General features: G+C 37.3%; 1 protein-coding gene across 2 annotated transcripts in view; it reads left to right on the top strand.

The window, feature by feature from the left end:
- Window positions 1-927: 927 nt before the first annotated feature.
- The window catches only part of LOC103042771 (PARP1 binding protein), a 27,392-nt gene continuing 9,632 nt past the window's right edge, over window positions 928-18,687 (top strand). For both annotated transcript variants that reach the window (XM_022671764.2, XM_022671763.2), the window contains exons 1-9: window positions 928-1,055; window positions 2,157-2,309; window positions 3,790-4,023; window positions 4,145-4,258; window positions 7,138-7,308; window positions 8,390-8,544; window positions 16,286-16,463; window positions 16,575-16,756; window positions 17,854-17,935. In XM_022671764.2, coding sequence (XP_022527485.2) covers window positions 2,160-2,309; window positions 3,790-4,023; window positions 4,145-4,258; window positions 7,138-7,308; window positions 8,390-8,544; window positions 16,286-16,463; window positions 16,575-16,756; window positions 17,854-17,935 — 1,266 coding nt within the window. In that variant the 5' untranslated portion in view covers window positions 928-1,055; window positions 2,157-2,159. The remainder of the gene's footprint in view (window positions 1,056-2,156; window positions 2,310-3,789; window positions 4,024-4,144; window positions 4,259-7,137; window positions 7,309-8,389; window positions 8,545-16,285; window positions 16,464-16,574; window positions 16,757-17,853; window positions 17,936-18,687) is intronic.

The raw sequence follows: 18,687 nt of genomic DNA, 5'->3' as shown, positions 1-18,687 counted from the left end.
GTTTCCACTACAGGATTTATAATCTAGCTAAATTATGGTCTTTTTTTCTGTATGCGATTTTCACTTCATATATATATATATATATATATATATATATATATATATACATACTAGTGCATGTAAAAAAATAGAATATAATTTAAAACTTACTTTATTTCAGTACACACAGAGTGATCTATTGTATGTGTTTATTTCTTTTATTGTTGCTTTCAGCCAATGAAAACCCAAAAAATCAGTGTCTCAGAAAATTAGAATATTATATAAGACCAATTGGCACTTTTGGCAGTGTGGGCAGTGTGCCAAGTCCTGCTGGAAAATGAAATCCGCTTCTTGGGAAGCATGAATTGTGGTAAAAGTTTCTGGGAGAACACTACACTAACTTTGGACTTAATATAACACCGTGGAGTAAATTTTACATTTCTTTTGAAAATCTTCTTTTGGGACCAGAGTCTGGAGGAGGAGTGCAGAGACACACAGTCCAAACCGAATTTGTCAGTGATGTTTGATTTTATATTAAGTTTTTTACAGGGTGATACTAAGCACATTAAAATTAAAAACACATATAATATCAAAGTGTTATCTTACTTTACACCACAATGGATCTTAATTGAAATGAGCAATTTGAGGGAATTGTCGTTTTATAAAAAAAAAAACAAATAATAATAATCTTCCAAATATTAAAGTGGATCATTAACGTAGGATTAAATCGACATTTGTGAAAAATATAAATGCATAGCATTGTACAATAAAATAAAATGAAGAAAGCATTCCTAGACACGGAACACCAAATATGCGAGGACTATAAACATGAGCGGACTACAGGATGATGCATCACTGCAGGCGCTACTCAGTAGCGCGCTCTCTGAAAAGGGGGCGCGGCTACAACGGGTACTTGAATCTGATTGGCTGACGTGCGTGTTCCTGTGGATTTAAATTTTAAGACGGGTTTGGGGACAGTAACACAGCACAGCTGCTACAGTTCAGAGGAACAGGATAAAGTTTTAACTAACGCTCTCTAAACACAGTATTAACCTCTCTCTGAAAGAACACGTGCGGTAAGTTTTATTGCAGATTAGCTGATCTAGATTATAGCTTTGTGTGATCTGTTAAAGTAACGTTAATAAGGTGACTGTTTATGTATTTATGTGATTTTATCCAGAGAACTACACTCTAAGAAACTGTGCCTCTACCTTATATTGAGGTACAATAAAGTAACGTTACCTTTCAGTGAAACGCTTTCTTTGTACCTATGTGTTTTGTACCTGTAAAGATTATAATCACTTTAGTTTCTGAATCAGTTCCTCTGATTTTGCTATTTATAGGTTTATGTTTGAGTAAAATTAACATTGTTGTTTTATTCTATAAACTATAGACATTTCTCCCAAATTTTCCCCCAAAAATTTATTTATTTGCAGTAAATGAGAAATAACAAAATTCAGAGCTTTCAGATCTCAAACAATGCAAAGAAAACAAGTTCATATTCATAAAGTTTTAAGAGTTTAGAAATATCAACAATATTTGGTGGAATAGCCCTGGTTTGTAATCAGTTTTTTTATGCATTTTGGCACCATGTTCTTCTCCACCAGTCTTGCACACTGCTTTTGGATAACTTCAACCTATTCCAGCGGTTTTCAATTTGATAAAATCAAAGAAACTCATAATTTTTAAGTGGTCTGAAACCCTCTCTAATATAATCAAGAGGAAGATGGATGATCACAAGCCATCAAACCACCAAACTGAACTGCTTGAATTTTTGCACCAGGAGTAAAGCAGCATAAAGTTATCCAAAAGCAGTGTGTAAGACTGGTGGAGGAGAACATGATGCCAAGATGCATGAAAATTGTAATTAAAAAACAGGATTATTCCACCAAATATTGATTTCTGAACTCTTCAAACTTTATAAATATGAACTTGTTTTATTTGCATTATTTGAGGTCTGAAAGCTCTGCATGTTTTTTGTTATTTCAGTCATTTCTCATTTTCTGCAAATAAATGCTCTAAATGACAATATATTTATTTGTAATTTGGGAGAAATGTTGTCTGTAGTTTATAGAATAAAACAACATTGTTAATTTTACTCAAGCATAAACCTATACTTTTCAATATTAAAGAATTGAAGGCCTGTAATGAACTTATGTAATGTCACATTTTTAAAGATCATGGGGAGCGTCGAGTTGAGCCTGAAAACAGTGGTCCGAGTTTTCAGAAGAGAGTGCCACCGGGTTCTAGACTCTGAGAGAACCATCATACATGGAGCAGACAGCATGCTGATGGTTCTACAGCTTTCTGCTGCTGAAGTCTGCAAACAGGTAATGTCTATTGTCTACAAAAACTGTGCATAAAGATTTATATACTTATTTAAATACAATATATTAAGAGTGATTTGATTGTCTCTAGCAGAATTGAGCTCTTATTAAAGATTAAAGGAGAAGTCTGGTGTAAAATAGACTTTGTTTGTAGTGAATAATGATGACATGTACAGTTGTTTTTTAGGCAAATACTCCACCTTCATTCACCCCCAGAATTCCCAAATACAGAGCTTTTAGCCGATGCTCCCAACAGACTTACAATGCTAGTGATGGGGGCATAGTTACCCATGCTTTGGGTATACATTGGAAACCTGCAGTGATTTTGTTTTATTTTTCTTTCTTTATTTGTTAATAAAAAAAGAAACAAACTGTGAGTATACTGTCTCATGCCAAAAACATAAAGCTAAGGAGTTTATTTTATTTTTGGGTATTAAGTATAATCATTATTATTGTGATCAGATGTTTGTGCCCTCAGATAACCTTTTACATCGATCCCACCATCATCATTAGGGAGGATGGATTGTGTTTTAGGCACAAGAATTTGTGTTGCAACCGGCCAATGTTACATTTCAGAGATTGAGGGGAAAAAATTGCATTTCATTTAAATGAACGTCTATTAAATGCATCTTAACCCTAAACTGAATGTGAACGATTCTCTGTAGAAGCTAACACTACACTCAATCCTAACCTCAACTGTGAATCAGCACTAAAACCTAAACCTAAACTTTAAAAAATGTTAAGATTAGAGTTAGGTGTTGAGTTACATTCAATAGAGAATCATTTACTTTTACAGAGTTCAGTTGCATTTAATAGAGATTCAGTTGAATGTTATTTGAGCATCTATGTATGATTTGGAATCATTGAGCCTTGTGTATTTTTATGTTCAATTTTTTTTTTTTTCCATTTTGGAGAATTTGAAAGGTTTTTTTTTTGGTCATTTTTTTCTGATGTGAATAACTATATACAACTCTGGGAAAACAAATGAGAGAGCACTTCAGTTTCTCCGATTTTGCTATTTTATAGGTTTATGTTTGAGAAAATAAATTCTCCAAAATTCCAAATAAAAATATTGTAATTTAGAGCATTTATTTGCAGAAAATGAGAAATGGCTCAAATAAGAAAAGTTTTCATGCATCTTGACATCATGTTCTCCTCCACCAGTCTTACACACTGCTTTTGGATAACTTTATGCTGCTTTACTCCTGGTGCAAAACATTCAAGCAGTTTAGTTTGGTGGTGTGATGGTTTGTGATCATCCATCTTCCTCTTGATTATATTCCAGAGGTTTTTAATTTGGTAAAATCAAAAACTCATCTTTGATGATATATTTTCTCTTAAACTAAAGGAAGAGAGATCCTGTAGATAAATGGGAAGGTTTTTTTCTTCTTCTTCTTCTTCCAGTGCAACTAAACTGTAAAGTTTTCCATTGCTTGGCCTGTAGTGTTCTTGCGTGTGATGCTTGTCTCTGCTTTTGCTCTAGGAAAGAGGAGACTTCGGTGTGGCTTTGAGCGACGTGCTGGTGGCTTGGAAATGCTTGCTTCTGGACAAGCTCCACCTGTCCCATGACGGCTCCCCTGCTTCAGAGAATTATGACCTCATCCGTAAAGAGTACGACAGCTTTCTGAAGCGCACCAACACGGTAGATCTGATCGACGTGTGTAATGCGTACAAGCAGTTGAGGCGAGATGAAGACCCAGAGGATCCTCTCACCGCAGTGAGTGCTGAGAGCAGTGTGTGGCGTCAGCCCGGCTCCCCCGAGGACGGGTTCTGGCATTCGTCTCCGCAGAGCATCATTTAACAAAGTCTCTTATTCCTGGTATTGTTTTCACACCTAGATGCAGCTGTTTGAGTTTCTGCATGGAAACGCAGAGGCCTCGGAAGAAGCTGAGCTGATGATCTCTCAGTGTCCCACCACCCCATCAAACCGAGCTCGCCACTGCCGCCCACAGGTAGGCTTTAGTATAGGATGGAGCAGATGAAGTGGAAAATGTAGAGTAATGGGATTTAGTGCTACAGACTAGCAGCTCTCCAGCCCAGAGGGTTGTTGAACCCAATTGCAGAACAGTTGATCTCAAAGCAGGTAAACCCAAGAAGAAAGGGAAAAAAATAAATAAATAAACAAACACACCTCTCCTCATGCGGAATTGAACCCGTGTAGTCAGCATCGCAGTCCAACACACTACCGCTGCTCTGGATAATGAATTGGGACACAGCCGGGAAAAAGGGAGCCCAAGAACGGGTGGAAAAATGAAAACAAGCGGAAACTAAACTAAAGTCACGCTGAGCGCGACAGAGAGAGACACCGGGGAGGCATGTAAACAAAAGCTCACCAGAGAAGCATTTATTTGAATTATTTTTCATTATCGTTTATTATGCTTCAAACTACCTCACGGGCCAGATGTTTCATGCTGCCTATTGCTGACCCCGGGGATAGATAGCTTAGATCGAGCCCAAAATCTGTTTGAATGAGCCAAATCTGTTTAGAATTATGATAATTAACATTGCAAAAACATATTAAGAACAAATTTCCCAAAGATTAAAACACAAACAATGCAAACAACGATCCTCAGGCCTAAACATCAGTAAATTAGGTTACAAGAATGATGTCTGAATGACTTTCCTCTCATTTAATATAATTCAACATGGGTTAAGAATAAAATTTATACAAGAAGAAAAATTATATTGAGCTTATAGTCCATGTTCAAAAACACGAAAAAGTGCGTAATACAGACAAGGGGAGTGCGATGGGAAAAAAAACAGTTTGTACAGTAGTGAATTAAAAATTATAAACTGATTAACTCCAGTAGATACAGATAAAGCAATTTACAGTACTTCTACTTTGTTACTATAGTACATATCTGCTGTCTAATGTGCTTATGAGTTGAAAGCAATATATATTATACAGCCCGAGCAGGTATTATGATTTATACAGTGAATTTATCTACAGCTGCAGTTTTTACTCTTTCACTTTTCCTTTCCTCTGAGTAGTTTCACTATGATGAGAGAATGGCTTGAATTGTTAATTGGCACAGAGTTGCGCTGCAGAGGTGTTCTGTCGCTCTCCTGTTTCTCTGCTTGGCATACTCTCTCTTTCTCTACCCCTCTCTCTACTCTTTTTCTCTCTTCCTCTACATTTCTCTCTCTACCTCTTTCTCTCTACCTCCCTCTCTTTCTTTACACTCTACATCTCTCTCTACTCTCTCTCTCTGTACATCTCTCTCTACCTCTACACCCCTTACTCTACTCTGTCTCTTTCTCTATATATTTCGCTTTCTCTCTCCTCCTTTTTTTACATTCTCTCTATACTCTTTGTATCTATATACACGATATATACTCTAACTCTCTATCTCTCCCTCTCCATCTCTACATCTGTCTACCTCTACATCTCTCTTTCTCTACTCTTTCTCTCTATATTACACTTTCTCTACTGTCTCTCTCTTCCTTTATTTTCTCTCTATACACTCTTTCTATATGTGTATACACACACATGTGCGCTCTACTTGCCTCTCCAGGAACCGTCTCTCCCTTATTAACAGGAACATTAAATCATATCGCTCTGATTTAAGAGAGAAATGTGAATTCAGTTATAATGCGGATGTTTTGGAAGTGCTGAACGATGTGAGCTGAGTTCGGGATTCAGTCCCCTGCCCTCCTCTCCTCTCCTTTTCTCTCCTCTCCTCTCTGTTTCTCATTGCTCTGTCAGCATCAGATTTACAGGGGAAGTTGCTGGAATTAGCTACTGTAATACTGAAACTAATGTTTCTGTATGAAATAAGTCTGTTCAGAGTGTTAAGGGCAGAACAACTGGGCCCAATCCCGTTTCACTTTTGTGTACCCGAGTGTATGAGGAAGGGGAGAAATCCTCCCCTAAGAAATGGGACAACCTTTCAAGAACCTGATAAAGAGAGAGCTAAGTAATTCTAAAGTTCTAGCTGCTGGTTTACTTTATTGTATATCTTTAGAAAGATTGAAGGTGCTGCAAAATTCAATTATTAGTGTTTATTCCTTAATTCCTCTGTGATGGTTAACTAAAATTAGCTTTAACTTTTTTTTTTTTTTCATTCCACCTTAAATTCTGCAGCCTCTGCCATCTGTTGCACCATTTTAGAAGTAACGCGAAAGTTAGCTAGCTGCTAAAACAAACTACTATTTTATTTTTCTTGTTTAAAACATTGCCTTAAAATGCTGAAACTACACATTAAACTATGCAAAACAGAGGTATATGAGGGTTTTAAGTGGTCCAATGAGCTCAGTGCTGCCGCTATGATCAGGAGATCGCTGGTTCGAATCCTGTTCATGCAGCTTGCCATCAGCTGAGAGAATACAATTGGCCTTGCTCTCTCTGGGTGGGTACAGTACAGTAGATGACACTCTTTCCCCTCATCACTCCTAGGGTGATGTGGATCAGCACAAGGCTGCGTCTGTGAGCTGATTTATCAGAACCGAGTAGCTGCGCTTTCCTCCGAGCGTTAGCGCTGTGATGCTACTCTGCAATGCTACAGCATCAGCAGCAGTTCAAAAAGAGGCGGAGTCTGACTTCACATGTATCGGAGGAGGCATGTGCTAGCCTTCACTCTCCTGGTGTTAATGAGTGGGTTTTGTAATTGGCTGTGTAAATTGGGGAGAAAATCAGGGAAATATCACCTATTATTCATTTTAACTGACAATAATTAAATTTTTTGTAGCTGCTTATTCTCCCATTTTTCCGTCTATTACTTTGTTTTATGTGTTTTATTTTTATTTTTTAGCAATAAAGGGTTTTAGGTGTTCAGTTGTGGTAAGTTTTGGTCATGCATGCATGTTAATCTTCTCTTATTTATTTCTGTAGGTGCGGAGAGTGGTCAGAAGGGTCTTTTGCTCGTATTTAGGATTGCTGGTGAACTCTAAAAATGACCTGGCCCTTGCTCACGCTCTCGACGTCCCCAGCCGTTCTTTGGGACACAGAGCTTTTACCGACCTCAAACGTGCAGCACGAAACAACACCACATCTCTCTTCCTGGTAATTTTATTTTTCATTTTAATTAATTTATTTATCACATAAAAATAGGTAAAATTTGTGAATTGCTCTAATGTGGGACTCCTGAGCTTTATATAGTGTCCTCCATGAATGTTTCCATGTGTCACTAAAACTTTTGTTGTCAAAATCATATGTCTTCAAATTACGCTCAAGTTAATTCCTTTAGGGTTTCAACAACTAATCAATTATATTGATTAATTAAAAATAAATTGAATGATTGATTAGTTGGGTTTGTGTCATTATATAGTCATATATAAAAGTAGCATGCTAGAATCATTCTTAGTAAATTTATCTCACTCCTGTTTATTGAGTTAAACATGCTAAGAAGTTAGCATTAGCATTTACCCCAGATATTTCACTTCCACCTTAAATATGGCACCTTTAAACAGCAGTTCCCAAATAAGCTGTCGTTTTAGTCAAGATAACGATAGCGACAAATACTATTTTTTCGCTCACTCAGTGTTACTAGGGCTGCTAGAGTAGTTAAACAAGATAAGTCTCATTTTTAGTAAATTTATGTCTCGTTTGCGTTTAGCGAGTTTTCTGTTCCACCTTAAATGTGGTGTCAGTTAAGGTGCCACATTTAAAGAAAAAGAAAATCAATCTTTTCTGACCCACGTTCTGAATTACAGTGTATATTTACATTACATACACTTATTGTGTTATTAAATTATGATTATTAATTTAATTCTTAATTTAAAGACTTATATTTTTAATATTGGTAGGTTGTATGTTCCTTAAACAATTACAACATTGGTTGCGTAAAATATTTTATATCTGAACAGTAAATAATATCTGAAAAATTCTGGTCAAATATATTAAATGCATATTAATTGCATTGTGTTTCCCATTTACTCTCAGCACATGGCAGCATCACTTAGTGTCCATTTATTTAATTTAATTTTGCCTTGTCAAAATCAGTAGTTATGAATTTAAATAGGTGTTCATGCTCTTTTTTTTATCTGATTTAATAATCAGCAGATTAATTGAGCTTCTCAAAATAATCATTAGTTAATCCTGTTTAAATTGCTTATCCGATATTTGTGTTTTTACGCCCCTTTAGGCAGCGACATCGTTTATGAGGGCAGTTCAGCTGGGTGGGAAAGGGTACGCTCCGTCTGAGACCGATCCATTAAGGAAGCACATTAAGGGTCTGTCCCAGTTTGTCCATTTCACAGACCAGTTGGAGGAGATACTGGGAGAAGTCTCAGATCCCAGGTATGTCTACATCACTGTAAACTGCTGTTACCTGTAACCTGTGCTGTTTTTTTTTTTTTTTTTTTTTTTTTTTTTCTCCTGGTTAAAGAGGATATTGTCCAAAACTCACTTTTTGTGTGGTTTTGTATTTCCTCTTGGGCCTCGAATGCCTCTTTTAAGAACATTTCAAACACCAAAAAACAAAATCCATCTGTTTTCTGTAAATCAGCTGAAAGGTGTCAGGAATCGTCATGTGCATCTATGAGACATTTTATCGCTGTCTTATTAAGGAAATTTGCATAGTCCCACCCACTAGATCAGTTGAAGATCTGGCATTGTGGTCTGCTGTTTTTTTACGAGGTCTGTGCGCAATGGTGTGGCCAGCAACAGCTTATTTGCATAAAAGTGACCGAGCCCTTAAACGGCTCATTCTGAAAGGGGCTGAAATGGTTAAGAAAATAGTTGTTGAGATCCTTATATTTATTTAAGAATGATTTTGTGTAAATAACTTCATGCACATGTTTTGTATAGAACATAGACCATAATTAAAGCAGACACAGATTAAAGCAGAATTATGTGAAATTATATTTCCTGCTCCTTTACAATCAGGAATGATGATCCGTAAGGCTCATAGCACGGAGAATATGCTTTACACATGCATTTCTGGACAAATCGAGAAATACAGGACTGAAGTGAACAGAAGTGAAGGATCATTGGACTTGAATTAGTAGAGTACTGTATTTTTCGGACTATAAAATCCTTTAATTTTCCCCAGGATCGACAGTGTGCCTTATGTATAAATTCTACCAGTCAGGTATTAAGGAGCAGTAAAGCCACTCCACTGAAGTACAGGGTTATAAGAGTGAGTTTCTCCAGCACTAAGGCTGGGTGCAGCAGCATTAGCATTAGCCGCTAACCACAGCACTAGCTCTTTCACCGTTAAGAGGTGAGTATATTGGATTGGAGTCTGGGTGTTTACCATGTTAAAACAAGCTATGTGGGACAGTAAGCAGCGCATTACGCTAATAAATGCTGCCCGACAGTGTTATGCACTGCTAACTGCGGCTAGGGCTGCTGCTAATCTGTTATGTCCTGGAAAATAATCAAATTTAAAGCAAAGCCTCAGCCTCATTCATGGCTACTCTCATAATTTAATAGTGTCGCTGCTACGAGCAGTGAATGCTGCACATACCTTGCTCTTAGTGAGTAAACAGCATGGAGCAGCAGAGACAGCAACACAGCAGGAGTGCAACCGCGCTCCGCAAAACCAGCAAGCTGATTGGCTGTTTCTCCTGAGAGAAAATTTTATTTGGGGCCTTCATTTGGCGCCCCCTTTAGTGCAGCGGCCCTATGCAGTGGCGCAAAAAGGGGGTATGCAGCCTATGCGAAATGTGAAATTGGGGGCTAAACTAAGTGGTGTAATTAAATGTTGTAAAAAAAATATATATATATATATATAGATTCCAAATCAATCACATCATGCTTTAAAAGCTCTAGTTTTGTTAGATTTGTGTACTTTTGTTAGACTTAAAGAGCTTTTGCCCTCTCATGTTGTCATCACCTACCTAAGCTGCGTGTCTCTATGCGCGTCACTGATTGGCTGTTCGCTTCAGTTCCACTGAAAACAAGGTTGCAGGGAAAGGTGTTACGAGGGGTTCTTTTGAGCAATGTCCTGCAAAACTTCAGAACCTTAAAACACTGTGTTCCTCTTGTCTTCCTGACTTGCACAATAATCTCTGGCCTGTGCAGTATTTCATCTCTCTGTTCTATTATAAGGAATAATTTGGGCAGGTTTTTGTCTAATGTTTCTCTGTTGTCTGAGCAGCTAAGACTGATGAGTGATGATTGGGTTTCTCTGTGTTGTTACTGGAAGCTCTGCTCGGCGTTCTCGGTCTCTGTGATCCTAGATGACAGTCAGTGGCAGTAACCCCTGTGACTCTGTGGTACACAGTGTTCTGTCAATAAAAATGGCTCTGTTGACTCCTCTCTAGTCACATATTGAGCCCTACTTCCTACATATTGACTAATAAAGGAAAGAACTCTGTGTTTTGCAGAAATAGCTGTTCTGTTTTGTCCTTGAAAATTTCAGGATCTATGATTTCTGCTCAGCAATGTTTTTATGTGTATATATATATTAGGGGTGTCTCGATTCTCTAAATCCTCGATTCGATTTTATTTCCGATTTTAGCATCACTATTGATTCGATTCTCGATTTTCTTTTTTCTTTTCTTTTTTTTACAGCAGAGAGGCCTATGCCAGTTTTAGATTAGTCTATGGTCAGTCATTGGTTTGATTCATGAAATTTACAATATCTTATTTCAAAAGGTGGGCTTGATATAAGTGATGCAAAGTGATACAAGTGATCTGTAATACACCACATTAGGCACTAATGGTCAAATTTAAACAATTTATTTAAGATATATTTGTAATGCCATCTAGTGGCTTTTTTGGTAGCAGCAGTGTGCACTATTAAAACAGCAATGTGCAACATAACAAAATAAATAATAAACAAATACAGGAACAGGCATGTGCAAAATAATAGAGGCTTGAGACCATGACAATTTCAATCGATTTCGATGAAATATTGAAATTGTGACACCCCTAATATATATAATATACTAGTGCACCTAAAAAAAATTAGAAAAAGTTACTTTATTTTAGTAATTGAGTTTTAAATGTGAAACTCGTATATATTATATAGATGTATTAAACACAGAATGATCTATTTTAGTCGTTTATTTATTTTATTGTTGATGATAATAATGCTTCCAGCCAACGAAAACCGAAAGTGTCTCAGATAGTTAGAATATTATATAAGACCAATTGGTACTTTTGGCTAGGGGTGGCCGATATGGCCCTGAAACAATATCACAATATTTCATGGTATTTTCACAATAACGATACTCTTGGCGATATGACAAAACACTGAATTACAAAAAAATTATGAAAATTACATTTTATTACTGCGTACGGTATGATGTATGGTACACCCCAAACTAATATATAAAAAAATTAAATTGTTTAAATCAGATTTGTAACAGAAAGCAATGATGCAGAATGTCTTGATACTACTAATGCACTTCAAATATCTCTATATATATTTAGTATTAAAGTAAAATAAATTATACTGGACAGATATATAATCTCTAGTCTCTAGTAGATATATAATGTGAAATAGTAAGAACAGTGTTTATTTTTTATTTTGCTAAAAACCGCAAAAAATTGCATGATATATTAGGGTATAATTAGTTTGAATATCTTTCACGATATTCAAAAATGTTAACAATATTATCGCATATGATACGATATGGCACACACCTACTTTTAGCAGTACTGTGGGCAATGTGCCAAGTCCTGCTGGAAAATGAAATCCACATCTCTATAACACAGTGGATCAACACCAGCAGATGACATGTCTGATCAAACCATTACTGATTGTAATTGGTGGATACTTCACACTAGACCTCGAGCAGTTTGGACTGTGAGTCTCTCCACTCTTCCTCCAGACTCTGATCCCTTCATTTACAAATAAAATAAAGTAAAATTTACTGATGATCAGTGATGGTTTGGATTAGCACGTACTACAAAAACGTATATAAGCAAACACACGGCTAAAATCAATCACTTCAGAAAGTTATTCTCGTCTGCTGCGCTTCCACAAACAGTGTCAGTTGATGTGGGGTTGAGAGAAAAGCCTTCTCTCAACCCCGCCCAGGTTGACAACTACAGACCGGTCTCACTGCTACCCTTTCTCTCTAAAACACTAGAAAGAGCAGTTCTAAATCAGGTCTCTGGCTTCCTCTCCCAGAATGACCTTCTGGACCAGAACCAATCTGGGTTCAAAAAAGGACACTCTACCGAGACGGCTCTGTTGTGACTGAAGCGTTAAAAACTACTAAATCGACTACTGCAATGCCCTGCTAACTGGCCTCCCGGCCTGTGTAGTAAAACCACTCCAAATGATCCAGAATGCAGCAGCACGTCTGGTCTTCAACCAGCCAAAACGGGCACATGTCACCCCGCTGCTCATTGAGCTCCATTGGCTACCAGTTGATGCTCGCATCAAATTCAAAACTCTTACAATCGCCTACAAGGTGATGACAGAACAGCTCCTTCCTACGTGCACTCACTCCTGAAGGCTTACGCTACCTCCCGGCCGCTGCGCTCCTCCAGTGAACGTCGCCTCGCTTTGCCAAACATTCACACAAAGCAATCCAGACTGTTCTCATACAGAGTTCCCCAATGGTGGAACAAACTACCTTCCACTACCAGATCAGGAGAATCTCTCACTATCTTTAAGAGACTCCTGAAGACAGAGCTCTTCAAAGAGCACTTACTCTCCTAACACCTCTAACACACTAACTACTTCTAACCTCATTTCCTTCTTCCTCTCCTTCACTCCTCTATCCTATTATTCCCCTTTGACCTCCTTTTATCCCTATCCAAAGATGTTTTTCCTTTAAACTTATTTTACTTTGTACTTGACTATTGTAAGTCGCTTTGGACAAAAGCGTCTGCCAAATGTAATGTAATGTAATGTTAAGTTCACTGTTAACAACAGCTGGCTTTACTGTTCTACTACTTCTGTTCTTCATGCTGGTGTGATAAATGCCAGACAAATATTGATCCCAGAACCTCATCTGGTCTTTATCACCTTTACTTTGGTCTCATGAAACACAAAATACATCTGATCTCTAAACCCCTGACCCACATCTACTACAACTTTACACTCCTATTCGATTTCACACTTTAAAATGAGAAAGCTAGACTGTAGGAAGTAGGGCTGGATGATGCAATACACAATATATTTCTTGCTTTCAGTCAATACAATTAATTTTGCTATCAATATAAACAAAAAAAGCCACAACAGATCCGTCTGTATCTACAAATACTACTATTTGGAAGCTCCCTTATTGTGATGTCATAATAAGAAACTTTGGCACCACCAGAGACCCACCCATTAGATCAGTTAAAGATCTGCTGGGTGAGAACCTCAAAGAGTACACAGCAGATCTAGCTAGCAGACTTCGTCTGAGGGAGGAATCTGTACCTACTGTCCATGGCAAGTCAGCAGATGAGGGAGATTTAAAAAAAGGACGTATGCTTTTATCGCAGTTAAGCATTAACTAGTGTTGTGCTAAATGGAAAAAAAAAAAAAAAACATGCACAGGATAATGTGTAGTAAACACAGCATAAACATGGGGCGTGGCCAGAGACACAGAGCTTACAGTATTGCATTAAAGTGTCAGAGCCCTTAAATGGCTCATTCTAACAGGGACTGAAACTGATGAGAATAGAGCTGGTTAGATCTTTATCTTTATGTTTATGTGAGTAATTTTGTGCAAAGAATGTCATGAACATGTTTTGTATAGAACATAGATCTATTGTATTCTAACTTGTGTGAACAGAGATACATGTCCCCTTTAAGGTATTTTGGAATTAATGCACAAATATCAATATTCTTCTAACTATAATTAATTATATTCCGTCCAATGTTCAGTACATAAGGCAAAGTACTAGTGCATCTAAAAAAATTGAATATCCTTGAACAATTATCACTTTACAATGATATTTTAATTTGAGAGATTCATCTGTATTTTGTGCAAAAACTGAGTGGAAAAAAGTCCACACATCCCACTTTTTTTTTTTTTTTTTTTTTTTTTTTAATATATAATTAAATCCCACCCCTAATTATTACATAAAAATTCACTGTTCTCACTTCCCATTATATATCTACTAGAGACAGATTATATCTGTACAGTATCATTTATTTTATTTTTTTATTGTTTTCATTTAATTTTCTTTAATCCTGGATATATGAAGATATTTGGAGTGCATTATAATTAGTCTCATGACCTGGAACATTGACTTCTGTTACAAATCTGATAAATCTTGTATTTATTTATTTTTTTTATATCTCATTTAGGGGTGTACTATATCGTTTTGTAGGCAATGATGAAATGTAATTTTGCATTCTTAATTTCTTTTCTTTTTTTTAAGTTCAGTTTCTTTATCGCAAAAGAAAATACCATGACACATTGTGATATTATTTTGGGGTTAAATCGCCCACCCCTATTAGATAGCTATAGATAAAAGGAAAATAAGCAAAGTGTTTTTCACTGTAAAAAGGTTTTCTATGTAAATTTCTTATAGCAGTCCATAGGCATTGTCACCATAAAATACAGGAATATCCTGAGTCTGTGTGTTTGACCTGTCGTATGTTCTCTGCTGTAGATATCTGATAGACATGTGGGCTGTTACCTGACCTTGACTCCAACTCTGTCTCTCTCTCTGTCTCGGTCTCTCTCTCACCCTAAAAGATAACTAAAGCCTTTGATTTTCTGTTCAGATCTTTTATCGTATCGGTCAGAGAAGCCCCTCCACGCTTTCTTTATCAGAATACACCTGGGGTATCTATCTGCAGATCTATTTTTCTGGTTCCTCAAAAGAAGCCTCTAATGGCTCCTACGTCAGCATTAACGACGTGGGCCGAATTGCTCGAGCATGTTTATCTGCTCAACATCAAAGCCCATTGTTGTTTTTGAAAAGCGAAAGGCGATTGTGAGCTTCCGAGGTTTGATTGCTGAAAGCTGATTAAAGATCATACATTTGGAATATTTCCTTGATTGCCCTCCACTTCAAAAACCGTGCCAGGGTGGGTTCCTGAACGTCTGGCAACACAACACAACACATAGTGTAAAGGGAACTGATGATTGGCTCATGAAAGCCTAAAGATAATTTCCTCTGGAGCATCAGTGCAGTTCAGTGCAGTTAGGCCGAGACGCGAGTGCCTTGAACCTGCTACAGGGCTTCTCCCAGAAGATAGGAGTCATTTAGTTCTGAGCCAGAAGGGTTCTTTCATCAGCCTGCAGCCCTCCTCGTAGCCACGCACCCGCCCACCCCGCAGCACCTCGTGGAGTACTGTATTACCACACACAAACACCACTTACTGCAGGATCGCCGCCTCTCCTTCAGCTCACATCTGTTTTCCCAGATGATTCTGTTACTGTAATTCCCTAACGCTCAAACCGGCCCCACTCCTTCCCCGGCTGCGCCCCGGTGTGTGTACGTTCATTAATACGTCCACACACACCAGTGTGTTCACACAGAGCGAGCGCGGCGATGTGCAGCTCTGCACTAAATTGCGGTGCTCTCACAATAACCCCTTTTGATTGGCTAGACTTTTTTCACTTCTTTCCTTTTCTCTAGCAGCCTGTAAACTGAATGACCCTGTTTCAGAGTCCAGAGTGGTAGGGCTGAGCAATGTGGCCCTAAAATAATAGCACAATATTTCATATCATGGTATATTCACAATTATACAACAGTTAGTCCCGACCTCACAATCTGATTGGTCGAGAAGTGTTCTATCTCTCTTATCATGCTGAAAAAACTGTGGATGGACTGTTGATGTGGTGATCTGTGCAAGCGCAGCAGCCAGAACAAATTGAAAAGACATGTTTTTTTTGTGTGTGTGTGTGTGTGTGTGTGTGTGTGCATTATTGAGACAAATGTTATCAACTCTTCACAAGCTTTGAGTAATAAGTTATTTTGACCTTTTTAGTTTCCAGTATTAATTTTTTTATTTTTTTTTGCTCGTTCCCATTTTAAAAAGCCTGTTGCATGGTCTAGTATACATGTTACTTAGAATAAGTTTATGTAAAAACCCGTAAACATGTATTTTATCTAGTTTGAGTTATTTCTTTTTGGTTTTGTATTACTAAATCTCCTTTTTTTTTTATTTATTTTGTTTATCTCTTTTTAGCATTGCTGCATGCAGGATAGTGTCCAGCATCAGGGCGGCTCTTTTGAAGGGTCTCAGTAATGAAGATCCGGTGTACTCCGCTGCTGAAGACACAGTAAAAGCGCTTAAAGAAAGGATCAGTCAAATCCACACCACTCTAAAGGAGGTTTCTTGCGGCACAGGAATTAGTCCAGCAAGGGTAAAGTTAATTTAGTAAATTTGGGTCCATACAGTATAGAAAAAATATAACATCTACCTTTCCTATATTTGCTGATTTATCTTAATAATCTGTTATAACCGTTAATTGCAGCCCAAAGCCTACGCCATCAATCACGCCACTGCCTACGGGGGCAGAGAAAGCGTTAAACTCATTATGGCTTTGCTGGATGAAGAGGCTTTAGCGCCGCCCTGCAGGAATAAAGCTGAACTGCTGACTGAGGAGCAGGCCATTTTTAATGGGACTGAAGGAGGATGTCTTCTCTCCTTGTACAAGTAAGTTTTTTTTTTTTTTCAACATTCTACTTTACATTTTTCTGTTCCACCTTAAATGCTAAAGTCTCTGTCTGCCGTCTGTTGCACCATTTAAGGTGGAATGGGAAGTTAGCTATCGTATTTTTCGCACTATTAGGCACACTTAATCCAGTGCACCTTATGAATTATGAATTCTATCAGTCAGGTATTAAGGAGCAGTAAGGTAACTCCACTGAAGTACAGAGTTATACAGGAGTTTCAGTTTAGTTATTAGCATTAGCCGCTAACCATTAGCTCTTTTTGCCGTTCAGAGGCGAGTATTATTGTCCTGTAGTCTGCTGCTAACCTCGGCTAGCGCTGCTGGAGCACCATTAGCATTAGCCACACCAACCACAGCGCTAGTTCTGTTGCAGTGCAGAGGCGTGTATATCGGACTGTATCAGTTAGTAGCTAATGCTAATGCTGCAGCCTAAGCTGCAGGGAATCTAAGCTTAGCACTTAGCACACTTAACAGTTTTCAGGAGATAAATCATATATGTTTTGGTTACTTATTTTAGCTTTACTTAACCCCCAGCCAGTGGCAAGACCTGCTGGATTAGAAGAAAAACATGGCAACACCCCTGTTCCTTACTAGTGTCGCATGATGCACCTTAAAGTCTGAAAAATGCAATATTTATATGATTTTTATATAGAAAATTGGAATAAAACTTTGAAACTACACATTAAACTATGGCGATTTAGTCATTAGTGTAATTTTTAACAAGGAAAAAGCTCAAATCTGTGGCTTTTTTAGTCAATTATGATTATCATAATCTTCTGTTTGGAGTGTTCCTCTGAAAAATCTCAGTTTTAAGGATCATGTAGCCCCAATACTTTCCTAAAACAGAAGAACAGGGTTAAGTGGTAAAGCTGAGGGGTGAAATTAGATTGGGCGTAAGTGTGAAAGCCTTTGTTTCTAAAGCGCATCCCTTCATGGTCGTGCTGTAGAGCTGATTTCAGATTAGTGTTGGCATGTTTTTTTGTTTTACATCACTTTTGTTCTGCTATTTGTCACATTTAGATGTTATACCTCTTGTTTATTCATGGGCTTCTGCTTTCTTTCAAATAAATGCTTGCAGATCTCCAGAGGCTCCCACAGGAATCTCTCCGCAGCCATTACGAAACCGCATCCAGAGCCAACAAGGACATGTTAAGTCTAAGGTAGGAAATCGCCAAGTGTGTGCCTCAAAACAGAGCACTAATTTTAATGAAAATAAATTATTGAAGTATTTGTATTATTCTATATATATTTATATATATATTTTTAAAGATTATTAAGGATTTAAGTAAGGTTTTAGTAATACTGGAGCGCTGTGATTGATGGATATCTTTAATGGAAGTAGCTGTTAAAGGAAGTATAGCTGTTTTGATGGTTGCTATGGTGTTGCTAAGTGATAGAAAGGAGGCACAGGAAGGATTTAATAATGTTCTTTTTTTATTGAAAGAAAAAAAGAGATCATGCAGAACTATCTGGAGCTGGAATGGTTTTTATGATTTAATCTGTGTTTCATGATTCACAATAAAAAAGAAATTGGCAAAAAAGTGAAAAACACACTCAACATAAGCACAGTTTTTCTGACTGCTACAATGACTCTTCACGATATCTGTCTTTTGTGGATGATCTTTTCCCAGAAATTTTTGTGATAAACAATATTATTCTCATTTTAAGAAGACTAAATGCCACAAATGTAACTATGATAGAAATATTACATATAAATATATAGAAATATATCTAAATGTTCTGTAGATAGATTTATGTTCTCATATCCAACTAGAATTGTGTAAAATCAGTTTTTGAAGTGTTTGTTCCAACATATTGTCATCAAAAACAAAATGAAATAGACTTGAAACTAATTTCTACTACAGAGTTCAATGTCGAATCCGTACCGACGCCTACATGGCATAATCTGCAC

This window comes from Astyanax mexicanus, chromosome 2 (genome assembly GCF_023375975.1).
Source record: "Astyanax mexicanus isolate ESR-SI-001 chromosome 2, AstMex3_surface, whole genome shotgun sequence".
Lineage (NCBI taxonomy): Eukaryota > Metazoa > Chordata > Actinopteri > Characiformes > Acestrorhamphidae > Astyanax > Astyanax mexicanus.
Note: the sequence above shows the minus strand (reverse complement) of the source record. Positions and strands in the feature narration are given on the sequence as shown.